The sequence below is a fragment of the Diabrotica undecimpunctata genome, chromosome 3 (assembly GCF_040954645.1).
Source record: "Diabrotica undecimpunctata isolate CICGRU chromosome 3, icDiaUnde3, whole genome shotgun sequence".
NCBI lineage: Eukaryota > Metazoa > Arthropoda > Insecta > Coleoptera > Chrysomelidae > Diabrotica > Diabrotica undecimpunctata.
Window position 1 is genome coordinate 126,848,704 of NC_092805.1, and position 13,349 is coordinate 126,862,052.

At 30.6% G+C, this 13,349-nt stretch overlaps 2 protein-coding genes across 4 annotated transcripts in view; one reads left to right on the forward strand and one right to left on the reverse strand.

The window, feature by feature from the left end:
• Positions 1-1,113: 1,113 nt before the first annotated feature.
• On the reverse strand, positions 1,114-4,734 carry LOC140437379 (CREB/ATF bZIP transcription factor-like). Of its 2 annotated transcripts, XM_072526884.1 has the most exons (4): positions 4,413-4,734; positions 4,070-4,355; positions 3,181-3,889; positions 1,114-1,356 (listed from the first exon to the last, which is right to left on the reverse strand). In XM_072526884.1, exons 1-3 carry the CDS (start codon positions 4,503-4,505, stop codon positions 3,711-3,713), a joined length of 558 nt encoding a protein of 185 aa, XP_072382985.1. In that variant the 5' UTR covers positions 4,506-4,734; the 3' UTR covers positions 1,114-1,356; positions 3,181-3,710. The 2 variants fall into 2 exon arrangements, with proteins under 2 accessions (XP_072382985.1, XP_072382983.1); XM_072526882.1 differs by having other exon boundaries at positions 3,181-4,355; positions 4,413-4,733.
• A 296-nt stretch (positions 4,735-5,030) lies between these two features.
• Positions 5,031-13,349, forward strand: part of LOC140437378 (probable protein phosphatase CG10417) — a 28,562-nt gene continuing 20,243 nt past the window's right edge. Inside the window, exons 1-2 of one of the 2 annotated variants that reach the window (XM_072526881.1) lie at positions 5,031-5,271; positions 8,596-8,913. In XM_072526881.1, the coding sequence (XP_072382982.1) occupies positions 5,161-5,271; positions 8,596-8,913 (429 nt within the window). In that variant the 5' untranslated portion in view covers positions 5,031-5,160. The remainder of the gene's footprint in view (positions 5,272-8,595; positions 8,914-13,349) is intronic. The other variant, XM_072526880.1, reaches the window with a different exon arrangement.

A 13,349-nucleotide genomic window follows, 5' to 3' on the forward strand; every position in this document is an offset into this window, starting at 1 on the left:
TCATTACCGAGGAGCTAAATTCTAAAACGCAGCAAAAAATTTCGGATTTCTTTGGAAAAATTAAAGTCTGTCTTTTGTCGTTAATTGTAACAAATGTTATTTTCAATAATTTTGTTAAGACAAAATGTTTTATTGTTTTAATGACTCGTTCTCACTGGACGATTTTTTTTTTCTCAAGATTGGCCGAAAATACCAATGAGAACACCTGCAAATGATAAAAATCGACAAATTTTTATAGCTTGCAAATGTTTTAATTGGTATTCTGGCCCATTTTTTAGGTTGACAAAATTCGAGCAAGGATAGTAACGAAAATATCTGCAAGCCATAAAAATGGTCAACTAATGTGGATTTTTATCGTTTGCAGATGTTTTTGTAGGTATCTTTGTTTTTTGTAGATATATTTTTCATTAAATTTTTTTAAGTCTCCTAAGATTCGAATTATCCAAGTTTCACTGTATTATAGTCATATAAAAAAATCAATAAAAAAATAAGCTAGGTAACACAGTGTGAAATTTGCAGAAAAATTCACAAACCAATAGATCTACAAACAATCGTTAGATAAGGGGACAGCTCACTAACCAATCTGATCACTGATGAAATCATAAGGTTCAAAAATGAAAAAAAAATGTAAACTACTAGTTGGCAAAACTATAGAAAGTGATGGAAGTGGAATACGACACCAAATTAAATCATAATTCGAGGATGAAAGGAAACTAACCAACAGCAATGTGCGGTCAGCATTTAACAGAAACTAGGATATACAAAATTATAATAAGATCAATAAAACAAATAGAAATAGCATGAGATACAAATTAAAACCTATTGCCTAATGTGTTTTCTAGCAGAAAAGAGAACAAATGGCATATGAAATAATCCTTCACCAATGAATTTTTAATTTATAACTAAAACAGTTTTAATAATTCCTAGCCGATTTCTAAGAAATATTTTACCAAATGACCTGTTTGATGCAAATTTTGAAACATCTTAAAGTTTTCATTTAACACTCCATGTTTTCATTTATTTTACATATTATAAACTATTGTATCAAATTATATTGTTTTCAACCACATTATTTCCATTGTATGAATATGGACATTGAATAAAAACACTAAATACAGTACAAAAATTTTATTACTCTTTCCTTACACAAAACGAAAACATACCTGTTAAATATCTGCCAACCACATGACTGTGGCTTTTAGGACCTCATGTTGCAGCAGAAATCTGTGAGCTGGAATATAAAACACACCCAAATTGTTTAGTAAATTGTGTTTAATATATTATAAAAATGGAACGATACCACAAGATCATACTTAACCTATTACATCTTCGATCATACCAGACAGTAGCTCCAGACTGAAACCAAATCATAATTCAATAACAACTGGCCTTTTAAATAGGGAATGATAACTTTTAAAATACTTGATATTTAAATTTAACTAATATTACCATTTGAATTTAATAATAAAATATATTTTTATCTACAAAAAAAAATTAAATCCCACTCCCCAATGCTTCTTATACTGTTGAAAATATTTGGTGTACTTCTTTCCAAAAAGCTTTACCTCATAATTTTTAAAGAGTTTAAAAAATAACAACATTATCAAGTACCAAGAATTCATTACTTGGTACAAATCTAAAATATTTTTGGAAGTTTATAAGCTCTAAAAAAAGTAACATAGAAATGTTACCATTTTTAAGTTATCAATTTGAAGATATTCAACAGGCTTTTAAGATATGTAGTATTTAAGAAAAGGAAAAAGACCATAATTCTCAAAAGTATGTTAATTTCCATCAAATTGAGCAATATGTACTCATAGCAATGTCTTCGTAGAATTGGTCTTCATGTCCAATTAGACATAATTGACAATAGGATTTCATGTTGAACCAATCAACAAATTGATCATTTTTGTAATGAAATTAAAAATGATGTTATTTACATTTGAAAAATTTGTTTTTATTTTGTTAGATGTTAGAACAGGTAGGTTCTCTAACACTGTTAAAGTGTAGCTGAATAAATATTCTTTCGGCTGGCTAAATGTAATTAGGTACAAATTACTTCCGATTATTCCTTCGACCTGTGGTGTACTATCATTAAACAGTAGTTCTTTTTTATTTTATAGATTTAAAATATGCTTTCTTACTCAGTAGAAATGTATTACATCAAATGACAAACAGTATATTTTTAAATAGTTTGTTAAATAGTTGATACAGTGCCATTTACTTGCTGTGTGCTTTGGGTTATAAAAAATATTATGACTTAAAGTTGATACATGACCAGAACATTCGCTGGCGTGGGTGCTTTCTTCTACAGTTGAAATGTAAAAGGATGAAAGTTTGTTGTGCAATCTCACAAAAATCAAAGACAATGTGGTGGTGCAGCAAGGGGAAAGAAGTAGGAGCGTTGTTGCTAAGGTTGGATTAATTGAAAAGTTGTTTTATTTATAACTGTTCTTGACTATTTTTTTAACCATTTTTGTTCACAATAACCAACAAAATTTATCAGGTCAAGTAAAATTTGTGAATATCATTTGAAAATTAACAGGTTTGTAGTTGACCTTTTGAAGCACAATTATTTTGAGCTGGTGGTAAAATTGTGGAAATTGTGGTAAAGGTAAAAAATGACAGCTCTAATTTATTACTGTGCACTGAATGTGGTAAGCTAGCCACATTAGAGGTTAAATGTTTACAGTTAAGAAACAAACATATTAAAATTCTTTTGTGAAAACTGTGAAATTGGTCTAAGAAGGTTCCTGAAATAATTGCTGAGGATGCAAAATTTAAAAAAAGTATTGATATTTTGGTTGATAGAAGCGGTGCTCAATTAATCAATTAACTAGGTCAATACTAATAACTAATACTAAATCTAGTATGAAGAATATCAAAAAATATAGGAATCTTTCAATGGAAAATAATGCAGTTAATTAATTTATAATAATAAATTATAATTTATAATTAAGTTCATTTAATTGATACTTGGATTCAGTTGACATTAATTTTATTTACAATGAGATTTATACTAAATGTCAAAACATAATTTCTCCATTTGTACTATATCTGTTCAAGTTCTAATATGCTGCTCACCAATAAATTATAAATTTAAAGTATATCAGGCATACATACAATTTAAATATCAAATTTTTAAAAGTTAAGAAAATAAAAATATAAAGCTCATCCCACCTTTTAAAATTAGATCAGAAGGGGAAAATGTGAAAGCCTTCTGCCCCTTCTTTAACTCCTGTTGTTCTGCTCGAATCCTAAAACGTTAAAAAATCACCAGTAACAATTCAACAAAAAAGTTTGAGTGTAAGGAAAGAGCTATCACATATTGTTATAATAAATACTGCATATACAGATCAGTCCAGCCATATTTTTATATGTTAATTGAATATTATGTTTAAATGATGTCATGACTATTTATAGTATACAACTATATTTCTATGAAAATGTTATTATGTCCATTATGTTAATATTCTCTAATAATCTAAACTTTTAGTACATAAATAAAAAAAATACTAATATAAAAATATTGATAAACCAGGTGAAATCAACATAGATAACTTAAAATTAATTATTTATGAGAAACTTAACAGAATAACTCTATCTTCCCTTCTATATTTTAGTTTCTGGCAAACTGATCATATATATAAGAAAACCTAAAGCTAATATTTACATAGTAAATAACAAAATACAGACATTTTTAAAGTTCTTTAAAGCTGACTCCAAGATTTTCCAGCTGTCTCACTACATTTTGAACAAAATTCTAGGGAAACTCTATGTTTTGAAACATGTAAACATACTCCTGCATCATCATTTTCATGGACATCTTGTGTGGTATAGTTATGATCTTCAAGACTTGATGTTGGTGAATTAATTTGAAACAAATCATCTGGAAAATGTAATGGATGTTGGGTAATGTCACCATAAATATCCATATTTAAATTTGGGTCACTTAATAAACAGTCAAAACTGGGGAAATCTTCAATACTATCTGTGCTCTCTGTAGGCTTTGGAACATAAACATTGTTCAGTGATAAATTTTTATCCAATGAGGATGATACAGACATACCTGTGCTTGTGTGAATATTCCTGATTAAATTTTTAATATCACCGCTATTGGCTATGACACTATTTAGATATTTCTTTTCTTGCTTTAAGTCTTTTATTATCAAAGATTGGTTTTTAAGTATAGAATTTAACTTTTTGTTGTCATTTCTTAGTGACAATACCTCTCTTTCCAATTTGTTAAGATACAATTTTTTTCTCAAACGATTTTCTCGTGCCATTTGCGCGTTTTTAGATAAACATCTGGGCTTTCTTCTACTAATTGCATCAGTCTCACCGCATACAATGTTCTGAAAATTAGAATCAAGATAAGATAAATTTCTGACACCAGTCTTCTTAGATCTTACTTCGTTTTGATAATCTAATTCTTCTGAAGATTCGTCATCTGAAGAACTCATTTTAATTGAAACGTATGGCAAACGTTTTCCAGTGGACACCATTTTGACAAATCAAAAAATGTAAAAGGGTGTTATAAACCTGTACGCTTTCCAATATAGAACACCTTATGTTGTTTATAATAGATTTAAGCTGATTCTACCACTGAAACCGTTGAAAATAACAAAAACTGTAGTTTTACAATATAAAAAACCGATAACAGTTTACAAACCTTCGACATCGAAGAGTTACAAAAGAAAATGTCGGTTTTTGTACCAGTGCCAAGTGCCAAGCTGAAAGCTGACAAGGCTTGTCTCTAGACAAGGCGCCACGCCACTGTCAGTGCTGTTGACTTTGACAGCTAATGGTTTAAAATTAAAAAAAAATGATCATTTAGTATGAACATTTAGCATGATTTATTTATTTTCTCGGTGTTTCTAGTCGACTTGAATTGTTACATAATATATATCTTCAAATAGAAATTCATACATAACCAAAGTGATCAAAGCCACCACATCACTATGATTCTTTATTTGAACACACCCTCAGGAAGCCGACCTTTATCCTCAAACGTCACTTGTCAAAAGTCAAATTGTCAAAACCCAAAAATTTCTTTTTAGCGGCAGCATGGACGCAAGTTAACAAGTCGAATGCCCGCCGGTTTGTAGATAATTAATTGCATTTTACGAGTTTAGTTAAGGTTACAAACAATAAAATACAATGGGTTCTTACTTGTCAGAGCCAGTAACTGATAAAGTATCTACAGATGAAAGTAATGATAAATTAAGTTGTGGCGCTAGTTCTATGCAAGGCTGGCGTATAACCCAAGAGGTAAGAATGCATTTCAAATTGTATAATATATAATTCTTATGTTTTATCTGACTGTTACAACTCGTTACAACTGAATTTAGATACATAACTTAAACAATTTATGTTAGTTGTAAGTTTACATCTAGGGTTATACCGACAACAAATAACAATTACAGAGGCACATTTTATCTATTTTATCTAAATTAATCATTGTTGTATATCCGATCAAAACTAACAACTTAAATTGTTATCTACATACATTGTTATTTAACATAGCAACCTATATTTATTGAATTTAAAAACATTCAGAATGTGGGTATGGTAACCTCTATTTTCTAATGTATAAATGTCAATAAAAAATATAGAGATTATAGATCAAAATCAAATTATGATAAATTTAGATTTTATTGCATTAATAATCCTTTTTAGCTTCAATTTTCAATGAACTTTTTAATGGTGCACATACATCAGAAAACATTAAAAAAGCATAGTCATTAACTTCAATACTAAAACTTAAAATATTTTGAGAAGTTTCTGCCAAGAGAATTCTAGAATGTCTGTTTATGAGAAAAATATAAATAATGTTTTTTTTACATTTTCTTAATTTATTTATGTTTTGTATTTTGAGAATAATTTCCGAAGGGGAAATCGAAATATCAAAATAAACTTATTTTAAAGTAAAAGTGTGGCTTTCCAATAAAAATAGTAAATTGTTCTTTTGTACATACTAATTCTGAAAAAATTTGAATTCCTAAAAGTACACAATTGACTTGTGTTGTAGACTCCACTGTTTCCTATTAATAAATTATATAGTTATTTAATAAAATTATAAATGTCTTTGTTATACACATATATATATATATATATATATATATATATATATATATATATATATATATATATATATATATATATATATATATATATATATATATATATATATATATATATATATATATATATATATAGAATACAGAATTCAATATTGAGAAATAATTAGAAGGGGTTCACTTCACAGGCGAGTCAGTATAAATAAGTCAACAAACTTTCACTAGGTTGGTTAAATTTTGGTTGGTAGTAATAGTGAAGAATAGAAAAAATTGGCCAATTATTGAAGAAATACAAAAGTATCTTACAATGTTCAAGCAGAAAACTTAGAGTATGTATAGTACAAGACAAGCAGAACATGTTACTGAAAGGAGGACATACAGGAATAAATAGAATGTATGAACATTGTTAACGAGAAAGCAACCAGAATGTAACTGCAATGTCAACCATAGAACAAAATATTTAAATACATAAATATGTTGTATGCTTCAAATATAAAGAGAAAAAGCTTTTAAAAAGTACATTTTGATTATATTATTTCATGAATATTGCAATTTATTAATTTATATAAAATAGGAACTAGTAAATATTTGTTTCTTTTCAGATCAATTGCAGTTAATTATTAGATTTTTTTTAGCAATTACCCTTTGATAGATTTGGCAATCCTCAAACCACCAGTTGGCAGATTGCAACAGATGTCTATCCAACATTAAGTTTAAAACCATATTTGCATGTTTTTGTTTTATATAAATTAAAAAATTGCAGAATTCCTAAAATAATATAATCAAAATGTACTTTTTAAAAGCTTTCTCCCTTTATATTTGAAGCATACAACATATACATTATAAAAACATGCCAACATTGCCAAACCACAATATTTTGTTGCATGGTTTACACTTGAGGCTATATTCTGGTTGCCTTCTCATTAACAATGTCTGAATGAATGTACAAAAGGATAACGAAATATTATTATAGTTTCTTATCATCTAGATGTGCGTTTTAGTAATGCTCTATGCTTCTATTTACACAGTTCATCTGATGAGTAACAAATGCTACTTGCAGTTGTTGCTGGTGAATTTTCATTGGCCAATATCATTTCAATTACTTCAAAATATAACTGTCGAAAGGTGTTTTATTTTAGAGTGGACTGTATGAAATTGGTATAAAAATATAAACTGAATAATTATTTTTTTCACATTGCATGTTGGAATTGGAATGCCCTTTTATTCTTGTATTTTTTGTCATTCTTTTGACATCAACATTGCTGTACTGCATCAACTTCTTAAGATCTTGACATACTCCCCCTCTTTGAACAGCATGTTCAAAGAACGGCTAAAAACAATCTCATCAGGAAGAGGAAGTGGACAAATCTTTGCAATACCACATTTGAATGTCTTTTGCGCAGTTCTGACAGATATAACTCGCACTGCACCATCATCCCCTAGGTGGACATCAACTATTCTCCCTAGTAGCCATTTAATACAAGGTATCTTACTTAATAAGCACTAAATCATCAATTTTAATTGCAGGCTTGCCTGTTTTCCATTTATGTCATTTTTGTAATTCCATTAAATAACAACAGGACCACCTCTTCTAGAAACTTTGACGATCTTATCAATTGACCTTAATATTTTCATGTCATATCTGATGATGAGATGAATGAAAGTACTATAAGTAGGTGTAAGGGACTAATTGGATTAAAATCATTTGGGTCAGAGGACAGATGGCCAAATATTCGCCAATATCTCTACCTGATGATTAAAATCTTCCGTAGTTGTTTTTTCCAGGATGCAACTTTGTCATCTGACCTTCCAATATTATTGTCCCGTGTTCTGATTTTAATAATGAACTGTTTTTGTGACATTTATTTGTACATTTATTTATTTAATCTACATAGAAAACACTTAAATATTAATTTATTTACACTTATATAATTTATTTAAAACATTCACTCCGGTTACAATTTAAATAGCTACACTAACAATTTATTAATCAATACTTGTTTTCAACTGTCCTTTTAAATCTCGTCCTTTTTATACATGATTTGTTTATCTAGAAGTTTCTGCCTACTTCGATCAGAATGCTAGTGTATTATTCGATCCTCATCTGGACGGTTCCAATAGCAGGTATAAGCAAGGATGCGGTATGACACATTTATCGTAACAATATCCATAACATTCGCAGATGATGTTGTTGCACAGTAAGTCAGCATATGCAAATGTTCCTATGTATGGACTGCTATGTCATAATTGAGTTTACTTTAGTTTTCAGAATTTGTAACAGCGCACCTAGTTTCTTACAACAGTTTTTTTTTGGGGTTTGTTCCGTTGAACTCGTGTATGGCGCATGCCATTTCGCTTATCAGGTTATCATGCAACTCATTCTCCCATTCGCAGGGAGTCGCGCCTAATAGAAGAGAGCCGATAAAACCTTCCACAGATTCAGATTATTACTATTATTGTTATAATATAAATTCTTAATATTGTCGACTTTAATGAGTGTTTTACATCTTTTCAGGATGCTCACAATCACATCTTGGACTTTGACACTAACACATCTTTATTTGCGGTGTACGACGGACATGGGGGTCACGAGGTGGCCCAATATTGTTCTCAAAAGTTACCTCAATTTATAAAAGACACACAAGCCTATAAAGATGGTGATATCGTGCAATCTTTGATTCAAGGATTTTTGGAATTTGATGCAACAATTCCTACAAAAGATGTGGTTGCAGTTCTGAAGGAAATAGCCGGTGAAAAGGAGTGTGACGAAGAAAGTGATGAAGAAGAAAATGTAGATCATTTGTATGAAGAAGCTTCCATGCCTATTGAAAAAGTAATGACTCATTTATCTTATAATTGATTGAATTTAATTTTAATTTAGGTTTCAATGAAAATCTGCTAGTAACAAGTGTTTCATACCTTTACAACTCCTTTTATATTTTCTTTATTCACATTCAGTGACATAAGATGTTGTACTTTAGCAGTAGAAAGCATCTTCACAAAACATCACTAAAAAACTTATTTTTTACAACTTACTATCTGGGTACATGAATATTTGACTACTTTTTTTGTCAGTATACAATATATTTTATTTATTTCTGCTCTCATTTTTAAAATATTGAGTATAAACGGCTCTGGTTCGTTAAGATCCTCGAAAATTGTTTCAAAATATGGATATTAAATATTTTTAATGTCAGCGAAGAAAATAGTCTCTTTTTTCCATTATATTTGTATTACTTTTTTATTAAAAAAAGGTCTTCATATAGTTTAATTGTTCGTAAGACATTTTTTAAATATTTATGGGTACATTTAAAAGTTACATTTGATTTTACCTCGTATATGAAAATATAGATAGTGTGTAATGCTAATTTGAAAGCCTAATATTTAAGTGAGAACTAGATAAGTCAGAGTTTTGGTATTATTCTAGATACAAATTAATTAAAAAACATTTTGTGATGAGAGAAAAAATTTAACCCGCGATCGGTACCGCTTATGAATCTCCCGCCGTAGGTACCGTGTTAGATTTTATCTAACATAAAAATGTTGTTCCCTTTTTTAAGGTATTTGGTACCTGGCAGTGTTTTTCATAGCTTATATTGTTATTTTATTTATGTATTTAATATATTTATTGGAAAATTGAACGACTGGTATGATAAAATATAATTTAGTATAACTGTTGCAAATGACAACTTTATGCAATTTTTTTAACGGTTTTATTAAAGAACTGTTTACAACCAAAAAAATTAACAACAAAAAAATAACAAATTATTAATTTAGGAATCTTCTCCTCTGTTAATACAGTCAGCTCAAGTCAAAACTGTTTCTGCAATATGCTCTTTACATACGGATTTCAAACATGTATGACATCAGTGCTGAGTAAATCTGTTTTTTCTCTTCGGGCAAAGTTTCGCATTCGCATCATTTAGTTCGGCACCATCAACTGGAATGTCTTTATTTCCATTTCCTAGAATATTTCTAATTTTTTGTCTTAGTGGAATTGACAGTGATGTAATACTTGATTGACGAATAATATTGTTCTTCATAAGTTGCTTAGCAAGATCTGTCAGATATATTCTTCGTTTGAGCTTTGTGTCTGTATTGCTGTAGTAAACAGTTTGTGAATTTATGCCAGCAATATTGAGTAAAGAACAAAAAACAGTTAGCCAACAAGGCCAACGGTTGCTCACTCTTATAGTCGAATATTCTACTTTCATCCTGCCCACCACAACAACAGCTCCTTTTGTTAGATTATAGAATGTTATGACTGGAGGTTTCATTGCATCGCCACTTTCTGGATCAATTTCATCATCATTGTGAAACGTCGACAACATCAGCACATTTCTATTAGGTACATATGAAGTAAGAACGCATTTATTGGGATCGACTCCCCAAGCAAACATGCTGCTATTTCTTTTTCGTAATTTAGTATCTAAAAAAATTGGGGGAATCTCTCGCTTGTTCTTACGTAATGTGCCAACTAACGTTATACGGTGGTTGTGTACCAAGTCATTAGCCAAAGATATAGATGTTAGGGTAATTGTCCATAGTTACATTTCGTCCAGAGCCACTACAATATCTTAAAAGTCTTGTTACAACAGTATGGGCATCGTTCTTTAGTTCATATGGCCAGATGGTTGTTTACCTGCATAAATTTCAATGTTATGTGTATAAAACATTCGAGAGTCTACAACAGCGTAGATTTTATGCCATATTTCGCAGGTTTATTTGCAATATACTGTCGGAACTTGCATCTCCCTCTGAAACCCGCAAGCATCTCATCCACTGTTATGTAACTACCCACCGAGTAATGTTGTAAACACTTCCCAACAAAGTTATCCAGAACGTATCACACAGGCGCCAAATGATCTTCGTGGACTCTTTTTACTCTTGATTCAATATCATCAAACCTACTAGCTTGTACCAAAGCTGTTCTGGCATAGTAGCAGCAAAGTATTCTGGGGTCGTTCCGTCCGTGCTCCAAAGTTCCGAAGTATTTAAATGTTGGGCTCTTTTTACACCAGCAAGATATAAGAGCCCGACAAATGCACTCATTTCGTCAAAATCTGTAGGACTGTAATGTTTTACGTTTCTGGTGAATCTAATTTTTTGAAATTTCTCGTTGGTACAATCTGTAATATATTGAATGATTTCATCCGAGAAAAAAAGTTTCCAACAATCCAATATTGTTTGGCTTCTTTTGCAACACCTTTTACACCTGGTATCTGTGTAACAATATTTTGAGGACTGGTTTTTCCAACATTGTTTTGATTTTGGTGCACTAACCATTTAGTACCATCTTTACCAGTATAATAGGGACCACTTCTTTCAGATCTTTCTAAATTTGATTGTGTAGAGGCAGGGCCTTGTACATTCTCTTTAACTATTTCGGCACTTGAGAAAGCAGTCTCTGAAACATGTGTGTCCGATTGATCGACTTCATCTTGTTGCATATCATCTTCTATAGCCTCCCAAAGGGCTAGTAACTGTTGCTGTTCCCTCTCTTACGCCATCACAAACAACAACAAAGTCCAAATTTAGTCTAGCTCACAAAAAATATTTTAATATAATTCAAAATTCGTAACTACGTAATCAGTACCGCGTTAGATTTTTACTAACATCCCAACACTGACAACTTTCATAGCGCACTGAACAGATTCGTGTTGATTTCAATCTAAATTAAGCATGGTAGTGACTAGACAAAACATTGAGTGGGGCATAGCTGGCCGGAGTTAAATATACGAGGCGCTAGTGTTGCCCAAAATCGGTCTTGGTCTTGTTCTTGCGTTTTCGCAAGACCAAGACCGCCTAATTTTAGCAAGATCAAGACTGACCGTGCAAGATTTACGCAAGAACAAGACTAAGCCTACGAGACTCTTGCGTCTTGCAGTTAGGACGGAGTGTCGTTTTAGCGAGTATTGTAGTTCGAGTATATGCTTAAATACTCTGAGACGCAAAAAAATATGTAATAAAAATTAAAAAAACTGGACTTATGCGCATTACGAACAATACCATAAACATACATCAAAATCATCAATCAAAATATTCATTAAAAGCAACACATTTGACTCGTGCTCAGAGATCATATGTAAAAATAAAATATTTTGTACATTCTTTTCCAGCAGACGACTTCTTCGTCGTATCGTATCGAATTTTTTTAAAAATATGTCACCTTAGCTATAAAAATATAACACTTATTATTACGGACACCCACTTAATAATTCAATTTTTCCCCATTATAATTTAGTTAGGAGGAATGTAAATAAACAAATCTTATCGGCCTAATGACTTAGACCTTACTTAATAAGGTGGGTAGGGTACACATATGCGAGCCGAACTGTTTGCGAACTGCTTGTGATGTGAGCTGTTCGCGAAGAGTTCGTTAAAAATATGTTTATGTTCAGACTATCCAATACCCTAATAACAAACCGAGAATTAATTTACTTCGTTATTCTAAACATTTCGGTATTTTGTTTACATTATCTGTTATTAATTTCTCTCGTTACTTTTGAATAAGCCGCGCTCGTTCAGCAATTTTGTTTAACGGAATGATCTCATCGCACACTTAGCAGAAACAATTTATAGTCTCGAATACCGTCAAAATTTAACTGCGAACATTCTTTGCGTTCGTCCCAAAAACCGACAGACCCTGCTGAGTGTGCAATGAGATCATTCCGTTAAACCAAATTTGCTGAAAGAGCGCGATAATATTTAGAAGTTTATTAATAACAGATAATGTAGCTTACCGTGTAAACAAAATACCGAAATATTTAGAATAACGAAGTAACGATATATAATTCTCGGTTTGTTATTAGATACTTAGGGTATTGAATAGTAATGGACATTTATAGTAGTAGAACTCGACATAACTAAACTTCATTTGACAAGTTTACAATTTGACATGGGGGACAAAGAGTCAAATAGTTTTAAAATAGTCGGAGTAGTGAGCGTTGAAATTATAGATATAAAAGACCTAAAAGCAAATTTGATGAGTTTTTCGAAATAATTTATGCATCCCAAATTGCTTTGTTTGAATTGTGCCTAAATAGAAAGGTTAAAATGAAAATGAAAAACAGAAACACTTCAGGTTTAACCCTTAACTACCATGGCCAAAAATAGTAACATTTGTACCATGGCAGGGTCAAATTTGACCCCCCATTGTTTTTTGTATCAAAGAATATTCTTTTTTAACTTGTTTTATTTTAAATTATTTTGTTTACAGCTACTTTTACATTTATATAAAAATAAACGAATTTGGTTAATTAGATATAA

Excerpts from the sequence above, each read along its gene's own strand:
- LOC140437379 (XM_072526882.1), bottom strand. The coding sequence starts at position 4,505 with ATGGTGTCCACTGGAAAACGTTTGCCATACGTTTCAATTAAAATGAGT. Across the intron at positions 4,356-4,412 it reads AATTAGATTATCAAAACGAA|AACATTGTATGCGGTGAGAC; the intron begins GTAAGATCTAAG and ends TCTAATTTTCAG.